Source organism: Nipponia nippon, unplaced genomic scaffold (assembly GCF_047370975.1).
Source record: "Nipponia nippon isolate SJK-2023a ecotype South Korea unplaced genomic scaffold, ASM4737097v1 scaffold_1, whole genome shotgun sequence".
Classification (NCBI taxonomy): Eukaryota; Metazoa; Chordata; class Aves; order Pelecaniformes; family Threskiornithidae; genus Nipponia; species Nipponia nippon.
This window is the reverse complement of record NW_028262290.1, coordinates 125,610,505-125,630,516: the sequence shown is the minus strand read 5'-3', so window position 1 is coordinate 125,630,516 and position 20,012 is coordinate 125,610,505. Positions and strand designations below refer to the sequence as shown.

The 20,012-nt window shown below is 37.1% G+C and overlaps 1 protein-coding gene across 2 annotated transcripts in view; it reads left to right on the top strand.

The window, feature by feature from the left end:
* The window catches only part of LOC104013899 (ubiquitin-conjugating enzyme E2 E2), a 223,543-nt gene that overhangs the window by 12,368 nt on the left and 191,163 nt on the right, over positions 1-20,012 (top strand). For both annotated transcript variants that reach the window (XM_087746339.1, XM_087746262.1), the window contains exon 3: positions 604-654. In XM_087746339.1, the coding sequence (XP_087602465.1) occupies positions 604-654 (51 nt within the window). The remainder of the gene's footprint in view (positions 1-603; positions 655-20,012) is intronic.

The window sequence follows — 20,012 nt, the reverse complement described above, 5'->3', positions numbered from 1 at the left end:
CAGTACAAAGAAGGCAGGCACTGGAGCAAGTCCAGCGGGAGGTTCCCAGCCTGGCCAGGGAGCTGGAGCACTTCCTTTTGAGGACAGGCTTCGGGGGGACCTGATAGCAGCCCCCCAATACCTAGGAGGAGGTTATGGAGAAGACCAGGGCAGGCTCTTTCTGTGAGGGTGAGACACAACTGTACTCTGAAGGTTTTTTTTTGCCCTGCTAGTGTGAGATAGATACCTTAAGAAGTTAAATATTCTGGAAAGCAAGAGCTATGAGGCATATAGGCCGGGGGGAAATAGAGAGAGTATACGACACATTTAATTGTTGTGTAAGTGAGCAAAGGAGCTGAGAACCCCACTTCTAGCAAAAGTGGGATTTGCTAAGTGGCTGCTCATGGCATAACTTGTCCCAGACTGGAGGCTCATTTTTCCAGAAAAGATTTGATTTTTAGTTCAACATTTTCCTGAGCTGTTGCATGAAACCTTATAGCATCAGCTTTCCATCAGAAATTGTAAGAATTATATTTTATTATTATTGATTGCTATAGAAATGTTTATAAAGTTGAAAGAAATATATTGCAAAAAAGTCCTGATAATATTTTTTTTTCTCTTAAGAATTCAGAAAGAACTTGCAGAAATTACATTAGACCCTCCTCCAAACTGTAGGTAAGTTCACCTGGATTTTATTAATTTGAAATACGGACATGGAATATATGGAATTATGGAAATTGCATACGGGACTGGAGTAAATTTTAGCTATTCCTTTGTGCTGATTACTTACTAATTTTGGAATAAAAGTCAGTAGATAATGTTTGCCTACGTACAAGGAATTGATATGACATACTTCCTTGTAACAAAAGTAATGGTAAAAACTGATGAACTCTACGATGCGTTAGTAGATACAGGGTAAAAATCCAATCACTCTTCATTTGAGGTATTAAATCAATAGCATTTTGTTTGATTCTGTAAAATGTAATCTTGGTGGCGGTTGCTGATATGTTTGATTCCTTTTTCTTGCAAATTGTTAACACACTGTGAATATAATGGAGAAGGAAAAATGGCATAGACACAAACGGTTATTAATCTTCCGATTAATGTTTCTGGTGATCAATTACAATATTCAGTGGAAACTTCCTGAAATAGAGTGTATCATTGCATAGCCTTTCTAATAATGACTTTGTGCTTGTGTGTTTTTGGGTTTTGTTTGTTTGTTTGTTTGTTTGTTTGTTTGTCAGGTGTGTTTATTTTTGGTGTGTTTAAAATTGGCTTTGAAATGAGTAATGAGGTAGGCCTAGAAACCCTCGCTGCTTGGTGGCCAGGGCAGTATACAGTTGTTTTCAGATGGCTGTCTCTGGCTTCTTATCTGTCAGCTTGACATATGGTCAGTGTTGGAGCTGGGCCAGGGCTGCACAGTGCTGCTTAAAGGAGCCCCTGCCACTGCACCTCTCGTGGTGAGAGGTCGGGCTCGGTGCAGAGGAATAGCTTCCATTCAGTCCTGCCAACCCATTTCAACTGATGTGGTTAGTAGGATTCATTCTATTAGTGCAGTAAAAAGAAAGATTGATAGAAATGGCTGATTGCATGCAGCTTTTATAATGAATCCCAGTACGTTTCAGTATCGAATTAACTAAGCAACTTGTTGTAAAAATGACAGTCAGCTTTATTGTTTTGGTCTCTTGACAAAAGTATGTGTGAGAAAATATTCTAACAAGATTTGATGTGGTTGTGCTGGATCTCAAGATATAAGTCAAGTGGCTATGTACTAAAGTGCTGTGTAGTGAAGTAGCCTTGCAATAATAGCATTCAAAGAGTATTTCAGTCAATTAGGATGAACAGTTCTTTGCTAGATAAAACATTTTAATAGCTAAGCTGTTCTGTCATACTTACAACTGTGTGCGAGTCTTCAATCACATCAAAGCTGTTTCAAAGGGCAGATCTTTACTTAGGTGTTGATGACTGATGCCTATTAGTGGGTTGGTTTGCTGAGATGAATATAAAACTTCAGTCTGTTGTAGAAGAATGCTTAAGTCTTTGAACTGAGCCTAAAAGGCTTGTAGTTCTTATAGCAGTGTCATTTGTTCTAGTTTTCTGAATCCTTCCCTTTGTAACAAAGCAGTTGTTTCAGTATACAAGATACTGTTACTTGATTTTCTTTTGCTAGCAAGTATAAAGTGAGCATTGGCTGTCTTAGTGGAAAGCCCTTTGGTGACTTACAATTTAAAAAAAAAAAAGTGAGCTGGAGATTTCCTGTGGGTTTTCTTTTTTTTTAATTATTTACACCAATGATAAAATAGCAATAAAGTGCACTGCATGATGCTGTTTTGCAAAATCAAAAAATTACATCTAACTTTATGTGTCTGCTGCTTTAACACAGTTCTTAAGATGCAGAATTACTTCATGTTGTGATCTTGATAGATAACCATTAGTAACTTTACTATTAGCAAATATGTTTTTATAGTCAATACAGAATCACTTCATTTAGTTTTATGCTCTGTTGACATAGTCTAAACAATGTTTTCATTTGAACTTCATCTATTTTCTATTATAGTTAAACATTACAAAATAAATACATCGTTCAGACATGATTCTTCAGCATAATGAAGAAAGCCAAGCTATAGTACAGTATATCTTACCCTAAAGTATTGATATGTCCTTTCTTGGTTTTAGTGAAATTTAGATCATTGTTATAAGAGGTGTTAGGTTTTCTACTAAAAACCCTGTATTTCATAAAGATAAGTTCCTTACAGATGTAGGGTACTTGAAATGGTTGTGATTCCAGTTTACCTTCACCATGTGTCCTCTTTTATATATAAAATAAATGATGATTGGGCAATAGGAATGTGATAAATCTCAAAACTAAATGTCACAGAAGACGTGAAGGAAAGCTGTATTATTCAAGAATCCTCTCTCAGTAGTTAAGTAGGAACTTCTGATAGGCAGGATATTGAGCTGAATTGGAACTTGGGTGGAATATTTCAAGATGTGTTGCAAGACTTTCCATTAACTACAGCAGGCCAAAGTTTCAGGTTTGTCTCATTCAGGAAAAAACCCGAAATGGAACAGTATCTGTGGCACAGTAGCATCCCTTAATGGCATGCTAGACTACACAGTCGGTACAAGCTCCAAGGGAGTTGCAGCTTCCACTTCTGCAGCAGCTGCAATCTTAACACTTCCCCTGCCTCATCTCCACAAAGAGAGTAGGCTGTATAATCTTCTTGTTTGTCTGGAAGACAAAAAAAGTCTTGCTCACACATGTGCCTTGTAATTGGCAGATTATCACTGCTGCGACTTGCAGCATCTTTCCAAAACTGTGGAAAGCTCTGGATTTCAGAATTCCTAAAAAATCTATTGTGTTTGGCTTTAGAAGAAGATTTAATGTTATAAGAAATCAGAGTTGTTTGTCTCCCTAGGTATTGTTGTATTTCATATTCTGTAGTTTGGGTTCTGGGCAATGGAAAGAGTTCTCTTGACTCCCCAAACTTTGGATCGTTCCTCAGGACTGAGAATGTATAATGTCCTAAGTGTCAAAAAGTCAAGCTGGGGGGTGTGTGGGAGTTGAGCAGTGGAATCATTGCTATTTTTGGAGGAAGGCATGTCATAAAAAAGCCTGTTATACTTCACATTTAACAGAAAGAACTGGATGTTTTTCAGTATGTGTTGTGTACCTTTCCCCCCCACCCGTTACTTTCGTATAGAGCTGAATTTACTGTCAAGGAGAGTCCTGAATGCTAAGCACGTACATTTGTATTTTAAATCTGCAGCATTGTGAAATTTTAGTTTATCAGGAGACAGTATACCTAAACTGTAGACGTTTGCCACTCTTCTTTTTTTCTTCCTCATTGAAATACCAAAGCTTGATTGCTATAAATGTTGCACATGTTGTACGTCTGAGTAGTGCAGTGTATACCTTTTCTCATGGGTGATAAAAACCTCATCTTTAAGTATCATTTTCATATATTGCCTCACTGGAAGAGGGGAATAGTCAGGAATTCTTGTAGCTAAAATAATGCCTTTTCAAACTTTCTCATATTTTGGACTGCATCTTGTCCAAGACAATAGATTTCATAGAATACAACTTCTATTGTCAGCGTTGTATACTATTTCCCTTCTCACTGGCAAGAGAACAACATCTCTGTGGCAACTTATACCAATTGCTTACATGGGAAAATAGTATTTGGAAAGTATTTAATGTATTTTTAGCTTCTTTCAATGTGAACTTAGCAGCTGGAAACAAGGAGAGCCAGCACAAAGCGCATAGCAGCTCTCTCTGGACACCACTTGGAGTAACTGCTCAAAATTTTCCTATTAAGTCTCTGTTGTTCCCTATCTCGCTCTTTGTGTTTTCTTTTGATGTTCTCTAGCATGTTTGTCACCATTCTTCTCTTTTCTGTGTATTTACTGCAATTCCTTTTATGTGTATACATTTTATTTCTTTTTCCCTGTGGCAATATGGGTGATGCTTGAGGCTCAGAAATATCCTTTAAAGGGCTGCGCAGCTTAGTGGGCAAATTGACTGGTTCTTATTCCGAAACAATCAATTTAAAACCCTGCATGTAGTCTTATCTCTTCTATTAGTTTGGAATCATTACATTAATTCCTAGCTTCTTGTACTATCTGCAAAACTGATGAACAACCAACATATCTGATCCTAGTATTTTGCTTGTGAAAACTAACGGCACTGAAAAGACTTAAAACACAGTTCTTTTGGGGGTGATGTAGAGAAGAACTAAGTGGAATGGCAAATTATTCAACTTGGCTTAGGGAGAGAGGTCAGCATGCCTCATGGATGCTTCTTGTGCTATGAATGACTGTATGGAGTCCGACATTCCTGTTCAATATTGCTCTGGCTCTGTTTTTGCTGAAATGGGGAGGCCGGGATCTTCACAACTTAAAGGGATTATGTGAATTCCATCAAGTTATGGTTCTTGGGGCCATTTGTTTAAACTCTCGCCTAGTGCTACTCTAAAGCTAAGGAGATGACACAAGTGTCAGGAGCAGAAAACAAATGTGAGCACAATTTCATGGGAAGACTGGGAGGAAGAAGATTGTCAGCCTTGCTTTACGATACAGAGAGATAGAAGTGTAGGGACCTAGAGCAGCAGGTACAGCAGGTATCTGTCGTGCTGCCCTGGCCTACTCTAGTCTCTTTCCTTCCCTCTCGCTCGAGGAACTTGTTAAGGAGGTCTTCCCCTCTTCCCTATGTGTGCACACACACACAGGCACACAGACATTCACATAGCTTTCCAATGTGAGCAAAGAGACGCCTTACAGGTTTTTAGATCATATGCTCACAACATCAGTTTGACTTGGGGGTGGAGGGGTCTGAATAATCTTGGTTATATGTTTCCTTAAAATATTTGAATAAACGTGAAAATATTTGGAGAAAGCAGAACAATGCCTTCTCCAAATGCAAAATGCAAACCCAATTCCTCTTGGGTGCTAGAAGGATTCTGTTTTTAAAGCAATTTTCTCAACCTAAATTGGCTTCTCTTTTGGTTAGTCTCCTTTAGCTTGTGCAGAGAGTTTACGTAATGATTTTGGTAGCATTAAGTGCTTGCTCAGTAACACTGCATCCGCTTGGGTAGTGTCCACTACCGATTTCACTACCTTTAAATGCATGTTGAGTTCTTTTTACTCTTGTGCAGAACCCACAGGCTACTTCAGTGAGGTGCTTCCTTGCTCTGTAACCAAAGAAGAAACTTTAAGGCAGCATAGGCACAGAGCAGTGGATCTTTATTTGCTGGTTCCTTCATAAAACTCTGGAAGCCTCAAGGATGATCAGCATCATACTCATGTTTGTCATATCACTTAAAAAGAGTATGGCAGTATAGTCGCTCCTCTGGCTAAAGAAAGGCTTAATCCTATTTCTTCTGATAGGGATTTCACCAAAGGAGGACCTAGGCACAAAATTCAAGTGGAAAAACATCCCCAAGATCTAGCAGCTTATATTTTTATTTTACAGGGAACTGTGATCAATGATTTTGTTTGAGTTAGGGATGCGTCAGTCTGTTGCCATAGGCACATGGCTGCAATGCACGTGATGTTAATGTGTGAGCGGGATGAAAACTGGAATAAGGAACACTTTCTTCAGACGTTTTTCCTCACAAACATTTCCAGCCTCCTTGGTACAAATATGGGCTCTCTTCCCATTACATTATGTTACCCATGGAGTTTACCTTCGGCCTGTATTGGCTTACTTTGGTCTGCTGCTAGTTTTCTATAACCTTCTAGAGAAAATGTGACACAGAAAATTGTATATAACTTTGCTTGGCCAGGCCTTTTAAGAGTTTACAGCAAATAGCAAAACTTAATCAAAAAGATATGCATAGAAGCAGTTGATATTAATGTGCAGAATCCTGTTGTTTTTAAATCTATGGTGTATCAACATTCATTTGAGGATAATAATGAATGTAAAATGTATTTGAGTGCTCATAGCAACTGCTTTAGTTTCTAATTTTTATTCTCTTTCTGCTTCAAAAGCAGCAAGAAATGTCCCAAAACCATGCAAGTTTACGATCACACTGGGGTTATACTTTATAATAGCAACTATACTACATTTTATCACTTGAGTTAGCTTGCCTGGTTTTTAGAACTGGTGGCTTTTTTAGATGTATTACATTGGTACCTTGAAGTACCTTGGATGAAAAGTGTCAAGTTACTTTTTAATATGTAGTCTTTTAATTCCTTTAGCTATTTTCTTTTAAGACAGTGCAGGACAATGTCACTTGTGCTTTAAGGTCTGAAGCATGTAACTGTACTAAAACATTTTTTTAAAATACCTGTTTATTTTCACTGTTAATGTGACTTTAGGCCTTTCAATGTCATATTGTTCACAAGGCATCTGTTCTTAAAAAATAACGCACAGATGTTTCTTTTCTTGGGTCTTCCATGTGTCAAGATGCAGTGTACTTGGAAGGCCATCTAAAATACAGCTGATTTTTTTTTTAGTGATCTGATATCTTTGCAAATGTATGTTTGATATGAAAAATCATTAGACAGCACTGAGCTCTTTTTTTTTTTTTTTTTTCTTTCCATTGAATAAGCTGAATTCTCACTATCATCTCCTTGATTCCATTTCTGCTTGCAGTCGTGGGTGATTTTAGGATCGATTAGATGCAGCACTCAAAAGCTTCAGAATGTATTGTGGGCATTGGTGGCTAGAAACCTTAGCAACTTTCATGAAGATGGGAGGGAGGGGGGGAAAAGAAAGGCAGTAAAGGGGGCCTGCCGCTGGCTGCTTGCCAAGACTGGCAACTTCACTCACTGATGATGAAGTAAGGAACTGGCTGACAACACCCATTAATACCTCCCAGCATAACAATACCTCCACATGATTTCTGCCAGTTCTCCCAGTTTTTGAATGATGACAGCTTCTCTCCCAGGAGGAAGAGAAAAGAGAAAATAGTATTAGAGAAGAATAAGAGTACTTCAGCAAGCACTGTGTGAGTGCAGATTTGGAAGGTCAGGGGGATGCCAGAGCACATCCCATGGGACAGCTGAAGCAGGGAAATGAGTGAAGACTGGGGCATAAGGAGGGGTTGTGACGATCACGCGTTCCTTGAAGCAGGAAAGGGCAGAAGTGCCCAAAAAGGAGCCTGTGATGGACATGGAAGGAATCCTTGATATTTGCAATGTGCTTAGCGTACAAGATTAGTAAAGTGCTAGTTTAAATTGCGAGTGTGGGGAAGGTGGAGTGGAGGACTGTAACAAGGGTAAAAAGAAACACTTTGATGCTTTTAGCGTGGGGAATTCTGAACAGAGAAATTTTCTTCCAGTGGTTTCATATCAAGTTGCAGCTGGTTTTTGTAAGTCAGTCTCCTAGGAAGTACAAGGGCAGTCCCCAGTGCTTTCTGCTCCACAATTTTTCAGACTAACTTCCCTAGCCATGTCTTTTGCCCTCTCCTACATAGCTAAACAAAGTTGTTTGTTTTTTTTTTTTTCCCCTGCAAGCCTGAATTTGGTTTATAACATAAAACTGATATTATATATGCATGTTTTCGTAATCTCCTCAATACAGCCCTCATAAAACACCAAAAAAACCTCTCCCCCCACCAAACCCTAAAATAAGTGTGTTAAATAAATAGTCATTGCTTGCCAGCAAGGGAAACAAAACCACGTTGGCTGAGACTTTACATCATTGTTAGGAGACTTTGCAAAGAAATATCTAAATGTGTAGCTTTTAAGTTTAGTTAGCTATTTCGGGGGGGGGGGAATTCCTATTTTTTTTTTTTAAATGTAGACTAATGTTTTATATAAAAACTACGTAAGGATCAATTTCTTTACAGAAATTTGGTAGAGCAGAGTTATTTGAAAGCATGACTGTAGTAGGTACTATTGCACTGAACAAGCAATCATTGCCATTTCATGATAATCATGTAAGAAACATGCTTTTATTAGCAACTCATTACCCTTTAGTAAATTACTCATTATTGAATAAATGGGGGAAATGGAAGGTACTTTGTCTGTTGGTTGGGACTGACAGCATTACTGATAATGAAGTATTTGCTTCCTTAAATAAACGACACCATCTCAGAAGTGCCTAATGCTGTTGTTTTCAGTACACCCACATTTGATCAGAATTTGAACTCTCATCTTCTGTGTAATACTTCAAAAATTATTTCTTTTTTAAGAAAACTTTAAAAAAGCATCTGACAAATTCATATTATTTCCTGAATGCCATTGTGTACCTCTTATTCCTTAAAAAAAAAAAAAGAGTGTTTTCCTTTCTCCTTGGAAATATATTTTAAAAAAACCAACCTTTCTCACTTCCAATACACAATTCTACAGCTATTTAACAGCTGTTAACTTACACATTTTATTCTCCCCTTTTTTTTTTCGTTTTTTGTTGTTGCTGGCTTTGTTTTGTTTTTACATAGACATGACAGTCTAAGGCAATGCTGTAATTTATCTTTTATTTTGGTATACACGGAATGTGTACAGATTTACAATTAATAGTCTGAATTTAATGAAATTGTTTTCCAAAATCTCCTGGCAGAAAAGCTGCAGTTTAAGACTAAAAAGTCATGAACTAGTAACAGAGCATGCTTTACAGCATTTTGGAAACAAACTATGAAATTGATCTGGGTGCTGTTTTCTTGGTGTGCAATAAAACTTATTTATGCTGTAGTTACACATTTGCAGCTTTGTTACAAGCTTTTTGGGGTATCTAATTGGCTGCAGCTTTGAATCATATCATAACACATGCCAAATGTTGCTAATTACAATTAAGATATCTACTTGAAATAATCTTTGTTTTCATTTTCTCTGACAATTTATTTTTTTCACTTATTTACATGCCTTTAATTTTTCATTTTAACAGTTCTTGCAGCACTTTAATTTATTTTTGTTTCAAAGCTGTGGAATTGGATTAAACAGGGTTTTTTAAACACTTCCATGTTGCTTGGAAAGAAGCCAGTTACTGTGTATCAGCTTAATAGAAACCGTGCTTAGCAGTGCCTCACATATGGCAGCTCGTGTTTGTGTGGTAAGGCATTATGTATTTTAAATATTACCTTTTATACGATAGTCAAATTTATGCCAGAATCTGAAGTTTCCTCTGATTAATGTTAACAAAAATAGCAGAGAGCCAACTGTTTCTGTTTTTTAGGGAGAAATATGTAATTAAATACATAATTTACTGTCTGCTCTGTACAAAAGCCATATTTATGTGGCCTTTATTAACTTGAGATGCATACAGTGCCTAGAGAAGGCTATAGGTGAGTGATAATATGCTTTCTTGACACTTTTAGCCTTTTAATGTTGTAAATATTTTGGAGGCCAAGATGGTGACTCTGTAGCTAAGATTGAAATATAAGGGTTTGCGCTTAAATTAGGAGATTGAATTGTATTTGAAGAATAAGTGGTACACAGTTACAGCAATTACTCTTTGAGTAACACTTGACACAGTTGACAACTTAAAGCTTAAATTTCTAAAGGTTTTTTTCTGGTTTGGGTGTTGGGGTTTTTTTTGTTCAAAACTCAGTACAACCTTTATGAAATTTGGAGCTTTTAAAGGCATTTTGTCCTGTATTGTCTGGCTGTAGTCTTTTTGTGTAAAATTCAGCAATGACTCTTCATAATGAAATTTCTTAATCAGAAAATAATATTATTATTCAGGGAAGAAATAGTGAATAATTTCATTCTTTCAAAATGAGTGCCTCATTTTTAGTATAGGTTGGGGTTTGGGGGAGGAGGGCTTTCTTATTTCTGCAAGATTAGATGATGTTTGATTTAACTTTTGGTTGGTAGATATTGACAATAATCACCACTGAAAATATACATCATAAATGTAATAGAGATTATTATCCTTCTTATTAGAACTTTAAAATTGCCAAAGGAAATTCTTTTCTTTCTATGACACCAGTGCAGTGTCTTCTGTATCAGTCATAATAATATGGGTAACGCATATAAACCTGTAGTAACAAATTGGATTTATTTTACATTTTAAGGTGTTCTAGTTCTAAAATGACAAATAAGTGTTTTATTATGCTAATTTATGATTAGTCTGTTTACACATAAGAAGGCAGCATTTAGGACTTTATACTTATGAGCTAAATAGATTTTTTTTCTTTTTTTTTTTTGCGATAACAACAATATGCTTAGAATAACTATATGGTGTCAACTGTAAGGTCATTTTACCATAGATGTGATCCAGAGAATTTAAAAATGCTGTACACTCTCACTAATTGGTATCTTAGGTAGCCTAAACAGGATAAATATTTGTATTATCTATAAAATTAGGCATGTTATAACCTTTCAGAAGAGGATGGATGGAATGCGAGTAATGCATTTAATTTTCAGAGAAGTTTGATTGAAAAATTAGATGTCTGCCTAGCATGCAATTTCAGATTTCTTGATATAAATAATTGATTGCTAAGCTCATAGCTGTGGCATTTAGACTGGGGTTGCAAACTGGGGTAGGAGGGGTAAGTTTCAAATTTGGGGCTTGCAGCCAGAGTGGCTTCACAGGAAAACTAGTTTCAGAACTGCTACAGTTAATGCAGTGCTAGCTTTTGCAATAACATAAAGTAACAGTGGATGGGTTCGTTAAGTGTTCTGGGTTAAACTGTTGGCTGGAGTTAACTGGTCTTGAAGGTTGCACAGGGATTTTGACTGAGTCTCTAGCGTGAAAACAGACCATTCCTGTTATTTCAGATTTTGTTGGATAGCTTGAAAAAAAGGGCATTCTTGACTGGACTTTTTATGGAAGAGTGTCTGGCTTCTGATTACTGGATAAGCGTTAGCCTTGGTCCATATTATATTCTGCAGCAGGCATTATAGGAGACACTCGGGCTTGCTCATTCAAAATACTTTGTGGGAATGCACTTTCTGGCACTGCACCTCTCCCATCCCGGAGGACTGATTTTCCTGGCTGGGTCAGAAACACAACCATGGCTTCTTGTATCTCCTGCATGCAATCTGCCACATTGCCCGCCAAAAACAATCCTCTGGAGTGCCTTTTTGCCCAGGGTACAAAGAGCAGGTTCTTTGTCTTGCCTCTCCCTTTCCTGAGGTACTTGTATAAGATCTGCCATAGTTTAGCTCAGAGAAAATAGCCAGCTCTAGTGGGGGGGAAAAAACCCAACACCCAGCATGTCCCCCCATAATTAGCTGTTTGTCTTATTTGTGTTCTGTTACAGATAAAATAAGACCTGTCAGTCTATTAAAAATATTTCTAAAAGAGAGCTTGCTTCACTGCCATGTCTTATTCACGGCAATGTCCTGTCGGTAGCAGCAAGAACAGTAAAACACTTTGACACACAGTGTGCACGTTACAAAAATGAAGTGTCATATCAAAAATGGCTGTAAACATTTTTGCAGTCACTTGTCATTGCACGTTTGAAGGTGGAAAATTTTTAGAGAAGATGACTCAATTTTCTTCCTTCCTTCCATGTCTGGGCTGCCTAGAAGGGAAGAAGTGTCTGCTTATTATGGAATTTCAATGGACTGTTGCAGACACAACTACTATCATCCTGGTTGTCTGAGTATGTTCCTCAACAGTCTATCAACACAGCGATTAGGCCTCAATGCAAGAGGACTATTTCAAATTTTGATCCAACATTAACTGAATTATAGTTCTGTTTTTTGGGTTGGGGTTTTTTTGGTTTTGTTTTGGTTTTTTTTTTAAATTTGTAAACTGTAGTCTTTGAAGAATAAGATCAGGTGATCACAAGTATCATTGGAATGGGAAACTGTCTAGCTGATAGGCATCACATAATCAAGTCAAAAATCTCATTTGAGTCTGGAATTACTGTAGTGTAAATCAGATTTAAATTCATGATTCAAGTATAATGGCCTCCTGCATTACACACCTCCCTGAGAGATATTTAATTAATAATGTATATTAACTGTGAGTGTTTTGGCATATATGTTTGGCATACATTTTCAGGTAGCCACAAATACGGCCTCAAAAGCCCATAATGTGGTGGCTGTAGGATGATGCATTTTTAAGATGTTCTGCAACAACCTGCTTTGCTCCTTACTGAATACAAATAGCTGAGGGATGACAGCTATCTCAGTTTCAGTAGAATCTTTATGATTTATATGATAATGATAATTTTATTCTGCTGCCAGTACGGAGCACTTTGCAGACTGATATCAAGGTTAACTGTCACTTTGAGAAGTGAAGCACAGTCTGCCAACCTGATGCTCTGCTCAGCTGAGAAAGATAATTGTTATTCAAGTAGTATTTAAATGAGCCCAAATGCTGATAAATACACAACCAAAATATTTTATTTTTTTTCTCTCATGTTCATTCACTGTGCTAGAGAATGAGGTCATCACTGTGTATAAATATCACTAATGGACACTGTAGTAAAAACATGCTGAGTATTTACAGAACTTACAAGGAGTGGGTTTCCCCTGGTGTGGGCCGTGGGGAAATACTTTAAACTTGAGTTCCTCTTGTCAACACATCCTAATTCTTTTATGTCTGTGGTTGCTTTTAGCAGTTGTACTGTTACCTTATATATAACTCCTTATGCACTATGACCTGACCTTATTGACGCATTTGAGAGGTTTACAATTTGTACTATGCCTTGCAAGTTCTTAGGGTTACTCCATGCGCCACGTATCTCACATTGATTCTAAAGATAACTTTCATTTTTTCCCCCTCTAGATTTGGGGAATTGTAAGCAGCCCAGTGGCCAGAGAAATACTGCAGAAACATGCAAATATATTATATAAATAAGCAGGTTGGGGTTTTTTGTATTCTTGGTAGCTGCACAACGTTTTATGGGAGCTGGTCAGCTGTATGCAACAGAGTAGTCCTATATCCCAGAGAGCCATGAGGCTGTCCCGAAAACTGGGATTAGCGTTGTTCAATTTACATAACCCCTTTCACCTTAGAGTCTTCAAAATTAAGATTTTACTGTGTAGCTTTCCCTCTTTTTGAAATAATTTAATAGAATGCATGCTCTTTGTTCCACCTGCTGCCCCCCCCCCAAGGATTTTTTTTTTTCCCTATGCTGTTTAAAAATTATTAGCTGCAGCAATCTCTTAGCCTTGAGAATTTTTAATTTATTTTGGTGCAGCAGTAGCTGTATCTTGGTACTTGTACTGCTGTTCTTTTCTGCACTGCCAAACTGACTTTTTCTTCATTCATGTGAAAACTTCCGGTTTTATGTTTAGTGATTTGTTTGTTGCTAATATTTCAGTGAAGTGGGTTCTGTTTGTTTGGGTTTTTTTTTAGTATTTAGAATGTTAATTTGATGCAATTTTTTGGACTAAATTAATAACTGATGTAACTCTACTAGACAGACTACGTTGTAAATACGGCTAGAATTTGCACAAAGGGCAGTAAAATGATAGAATAGTTACTTTTAAGACTTCAAGAAGTAAAGATAAAATAAATTTACCTTGGTTGTTTATGTAAAGGGAATGATTTTTTCCATGACCATCCATAAATTCCTGGCGAAGGTGTTTGCGTATTATTGCTTTTGTAGGAGGACAGTTCATTACTTACTGGTAAGAGACCACTTACTTGTTAATTTACTTCTGTTATTTAATATGCATTATAGTCCTGTGGCTAAGAAACATAAATTCTTAAATGGATTGTTTTCACTCCTAAACACTTCCATACGTTTTGTAACATTTTTAGATGCTGTATGGCTTAGTAACTTTCCACATGACTAATGAAGACTTTAACAAACAAAATGGAAAAGGGCCAACTTGTAATTGTTGGTGCAGTAACATAATCAGCCATACACGGTTTGTTTGTTATAGCTCAGCAATAGCACAGTGTTTCAAAGAGAAAACACGCAGAGATGATTAGTAAGTACCACAGTGATTTGAGACTGTCCAACTACAGAAGCAGTCTAGCTGGGTTATTCATATGAATATTTCAGTATATGCTTTCGGTTTTCTTATCATAAGGGGCACTGATAATGTCTAATTTTAGTAGCCATTTACACTGAGTTACTAAGAAGAAATAAATGAAAGGTTTTTTTGCTTGGATAAATAAATGGATGTGTTGTTGAAGTGTAGCAAATGCTACATGTTGTACAAACTACCAAACCGATTAGAGCTTACTTTATGCAAATATGAAAAGGTGAAAAATATCTGGCAGGAAGACAGTTACTTTTAAACAATAAAATGTTTATCAGATGTTTATCAAAGATATAGGTAAGTAACTTCAGGATTGATATTGTAGCAATTACAAAGGCTACAAAATGAGCATCTTTTCAGACTGTGTATTGATTGACATGAAGAAAGGGAATCAGAAATAGCAGTGCAGTGTGATAAGTAATGGAGAGAAGACGCAATTGCATAACAGTTGTTGTTACTGCTTTTCAATCTATTTTGCTGAATTTGTTGGAAGCAAGCTTTAAAACAAAAAAACCCCCAAAACACAACCAGGAAGAAAAAAACCCAAAACAATACCCAAAACTGTTACTGAGTTTACACAAGAATCTGAACATACTTGATTTATAAAACTGTGCTGTTGCTTGGTCAGTTCAATAAATATAAAACTTCTCGTATTTCACTTTCAGAATTTTCATTGTCCTTAACTATTTCAGATATCATTCTGTGTCCTTCTATGGCAAGTTTGAGGATAGCATTCCACCATGAATTCTTCCTGGCTTCATCTCGGTCCTAGAAAGTGGTCATTCTCTTGAGAATTCAGTATCAAGTATAGAATGCTTGTATAGTGAATAGGAAAAGGTAGATTTGCTGCTTATCTGTGGAGAGACAGTATATTAGTGTCTGCTTTTCAAGAGTAAATGCCATTCAGTCCTAATGTTTCCATTGAGTGTACAGATTAATTTTGCTCACCATTTCACTCACCCTTTAGCAAAACAATTGGTTTGGAAGCCTTATGCTGTTTTCTTCCAGCTTCTGCTATGTGTTCTTTCATCCCCTTGATACAGTGACTTCAATCATCAGCTTTATCTAAATATGCAGGCTACAAAAGTTGATGAATTGGTTGAATTAGTTTTAAACTGATTTTAATTAAAAAATGTCCAGATAAATTTTTTTAATTCTTTTGTTTCTGTCTTATTTAGGGTTCTATTAAGTCTATTGATTTTAAACCGAATCAATGTAAACCTTGTTTCTAAATGTTCTTGAAGCTTTTTGACAGGTTTAGCTAAAAATAGTCTTAAATCATGTGTTTTTCTTGAACAGGTCAAGTTTATGCATGGGCAAGCCTTCAGCTAGGTGTCCATTTTGCTTCTTTCTTCCTTAGTTCTTCCTGAAGAAAAAACAGAAAGTCCAGGAGCTAAGTAGTGCGTTGGAGAAATTTCAACTGACTAGTTAACTTCTTCGCCTTTACAAATTTTATTGGTTTCAATGATTTTATTTGACAGGAGCCTTATTTTAACACAAGATACTTTTGGGAGGCAAGGTCAACATATGTCGTACAACATTTTTGATGGCATCTGCTGTATGGTTTCCATTAAAATGAAATTTTGTAGAGAAGAGAAGGCTCAGGGAGATCTCATTAAAATGTATAAATACCTAGAAGGGTGTAAAGAAGATGGAGCCAGGCTCTTTTCAGTGGTGCCCAGTGACAGGACAAGAGGCAATGGGCACAAACTGAAACACAGGATGTTCCACATCTGAACATCAGGAAACACTTTTTCACTGTGAGGGTGACCGAGCACTTGCACAGGTTTCCCAGGGAGGTTGTGGAGTCTCCATGCTTGGAGATATTCAAAAGCCATCTGGATGTGGTCTTGGGCAACCAGCTGTAGGTGGCCCTGTTTGAGCAGAGGGGTTGGACCAGATGACCTCCAGAGGTCCCTTCCAACCTCAGCCATTCTGTGATTCTGCGATAATTACAACGTAATTTTTTTTCTTATTGAAAAGCATGAATATTCCAGCATTTTTGAGTTGACACGTCGTTAAAAAAACCTAAGGGTCAGTTGATATACTTTTTTTTTTTTTTTTTTTGACTGAAACAATCACGGTGAGATGCAGTTTAAAAATACATGGTGTGTGGTGGTTGGCTTCCATTCTGTGACTTTAGCTTTATTTCATATATGTTCATTACAAATTTGCTTTTGTTGTACCTTAAGAAATCATGTGCAATGTTTCTTGTTAGAGCTGAGTATAGTTTGTATTTGCAGATAACAACTGATTGAAACTAAAGGATGAACTTAGAGAAGCCGTGGTATGGATGTGTGAAACTTGCCCTTTTTGAATTGACTGTTAATTTTTGGCCTGACACTTAAATTCACTAAAATCTTTGATTGAAAATTTTGGAGAACTATTTTGTTTGAGCGACATGCAACTACTTTACTCACCTGGATTGTACTATTTTATATTTAGACTTCTAATAAATGAAATTGGCCAACTGTTGTCTTTTAACAGCAAAGTTTAATGCTGTTAAGTGCTTCCACTTGCTTGTTTCAGTGAAGTATATATACAGTCATGAAGAACGCTGTTCTTTTTCCTGAACATTTTTTTTTTCCACACTTGAAAGTTACTGGACTCCTTTGCATTTATTACATTTCTTTTTGAATCAAAAACCAAGAGCCAGCCGTTCCTTAAGGCTTTCTAAATCCATGCAGCTGAAATCCCTCTTAAACATAGAACCCGTTTCATATACTCGGACACATCTAACCCCAGATACAGGAAGAGGTTGATCAACAACTGACCTCAGAGCAATCCTGCAGAATTGCCAACCCCCTGCTACCAGCAGTGGTGTGGCTCCTGGTCTGCATGATGGAGGATCCCTGCCTGCCCTAGCCGTCTCTCCCTGGCATGCCAGAATGGTAGTAAGTGGTTTAAAAAAAAAAACAGCCATATTGCTCAAAATGTTCTTTTATATCAGAACAGTAAACATTCTAGTCCTTTTATTTGCTTCTAAAAGCAGTAACTAAATAGCTCAGCAAAAAAGGAGTAAATGATATGCTTAAATTTTAATTGCCTTACAATGGTATTCAATCAGCAAAAAAGGCCTTGCTGATGAGACATTGAGCATCTTGTAGGCTAGATGAAGAACTGGCATTGAATAAGCAAATAAAAAGTCTGGACCTGTACTGGCTCTGTACAGACTCATGTCACGTGCCACTGTACTAAGTATCTAAAGATGATTCTTAAGAGGCAGGAGTGGCATTCCTGAGATGGAAAATAGAAGTATCTTTCACCAAAGACAGGGAAGAAGAAATGATCTGAGGGATGTGTGGAACACTACTGGTTTTATAGGGAGAGATTCACTTTCTAAAAGGTTGGGAGACACTAATTTAGCATACAAACTACATTAAAAAAGATACACTTATGCAATAATTTTTTTTGTTTGACAAATAATATGCCTACATTCATTTGAAAGGCTGTTTCAGATTAATATAATGTACATGTAATTTGGGGGTGAAATTTATTTAAAAGTTTACAAAATTTAAGAAGAAATTTTTAAAAATGACGGCCATGTATTGTTTTAAAAACAATGTTTCTTCTGTTTCAGCGCTTTTTGTTTAAAAAAAAACAAACAAATAAACAAATCCAAATCTTTTAAAGAATCCCTTTGAAGGGCTGCACATTAAGGCTAGGTATATTATCAATCTGGAATGCAGTTTTTGTGTCATTTTGGTGTGTTTTTTTTTTTCTTCAATTTAATTTAACCAAATATAAACAAAAAAATCAGTTGTTCCTTGCAGTCCATTAACTTCATAAACCACTTGAATTTCATTTGTGGACAATTTGGGCCATTCTTGTTACTGCAGAGCTTTGGTTCTCTGATTTTCAAGGCTTAACAGTTAAGGCTTGTGACTCATTTGATTGTCATGCTCCCAGTAATTTTATTATTAAAGTTGAAATTTTATTATTTAATTACAGTTTAATGGAGAGCAGACAGAGTAACTTCAACATTATTTTAGAGAAGGGTAACCCTGGGAGAGGGATGTCCTGTTGCTGACAGTCCAAGTACTGCTTAAAAGAGATATTTTTCCTGAATTAACCCTGTCTAAAGAGCCACATGATTCCTCATGTAAGAAGTGAAGATTCCTGAAAAAAGCTTTTGAAAATAGCTTTTAAATTGCCATCCAATTTGAAGTAACCGATCCAGAGGATAAATTTAACAAGAATACCTTTGCTGCCAATTTGTTCTTGTATAAACATTCATGTTGTAAATAGTCATATGTTTAAGCAAGAACTCTATTTAGACCTTGTGGTTAGTGAACCTGTTCATCATTAAAAATGCCAGTAATAGAGCATGTGACACAGCAGTGGCCTTTTCATACCACAGAAACTAAAAGAAACTATGTTCACCAAGTAATCCAGCTAAATGTCGAAAGTAGGGGGAAAACTGTGACTGTATTAATTGGAACTTCACTGGGTTCTATGAACTTGGCAAGAATTTATATCTAGATCAACCACTGAATTGTAGATGCATTTAGACTGTAAATTGTCTGCAGCAGAACTTGGCAAAAATACTCCTTGTAATGGTAATTCCCTAAAATACCCATGACAGTCAGACAAAAAAAGGTATCTTGGGTACCTGAAGCTGAAAGCATCTTCCTTATTCTAACAGTTTATGTTATTTCTTCCTAAGTACTTGTAAAACTAGCTATTTAACGTCTTTCGTAACATGATGTCCATCCCTTGTGTTGTTTCATGGTTTATCCTAGCCCCTTCTGTTATGTCAGTTGTATTTATTTATGTTCTGCTACTTCTTGTTACAAAGGGGAGGTGAGCCCTCTGGACTTGTCACTTAGATCTGTACGGGTAAAATGAATGATACCAGAGTGCGTTCTTGGACTATAAAACTCAGTTGTTTATGTTACTTAGTTATTAGAACAATCTGGCAAGGCTTTGGACAGCGTCAACCAGTATTCTCCTGAACAAATCCTGAGCATGGCTGGGGAGAAGGATGGCTGAAAGACATTCCCATCCGGCAGTTGCGTACTTTGAAGGGAAAGGGAGTACGGACACAGGCTGTTCTGTGCCAGCTGGCCTTAGTGGCAGCAGACAGTCCTGGCGTGTTTAATTTACTATTACAGGCACAGTCTTTGTCTTGTACACCACCGTGAACAGAAACTGTGCGAATCTGGGCACCTTTCCGTGCTGAGGGCATATATATGAGGGGTTATATATCATTTGTCTATTAGATTACTCCCAGGTTTCCCTCTAACTGCTGGGTGCTGTTGAAGGAGTAACTTTCATAGCGGTGATTGGGCTGTATTTACTCAGAGCGAGGGCCATCAGGTGACGCTGGGAAATGCCTCGGTGGGCCGTGGTTTTGCATAATTGTCTAGACAGGATGTTTTGGGAATGTAACCCACTCTTCTGAATGTGATGTTGTGTTAGTATTTTGATATTGCTACGCAGCAATAATATAGTTATTCGTGTCTCTTAAAACATGAACTTAATAATACTGATGTTAAAAGGTGATAGAATGTTAGGAAAATCATGTGTGAATTAAAAAGGACCCCGCGTGCCAAAAGGGAAGAGGGAACTGCATGCCTGGCTTGTACCGAGAGGTCAGAAGTTTGGCGTGTGAGCCCAGCTGGCTTCCAAGAAATACCACCCATGCCCCATTTCGTTATTTGGGGCTGTTGGCATTGATGATGGTCACTGTTGCTGGC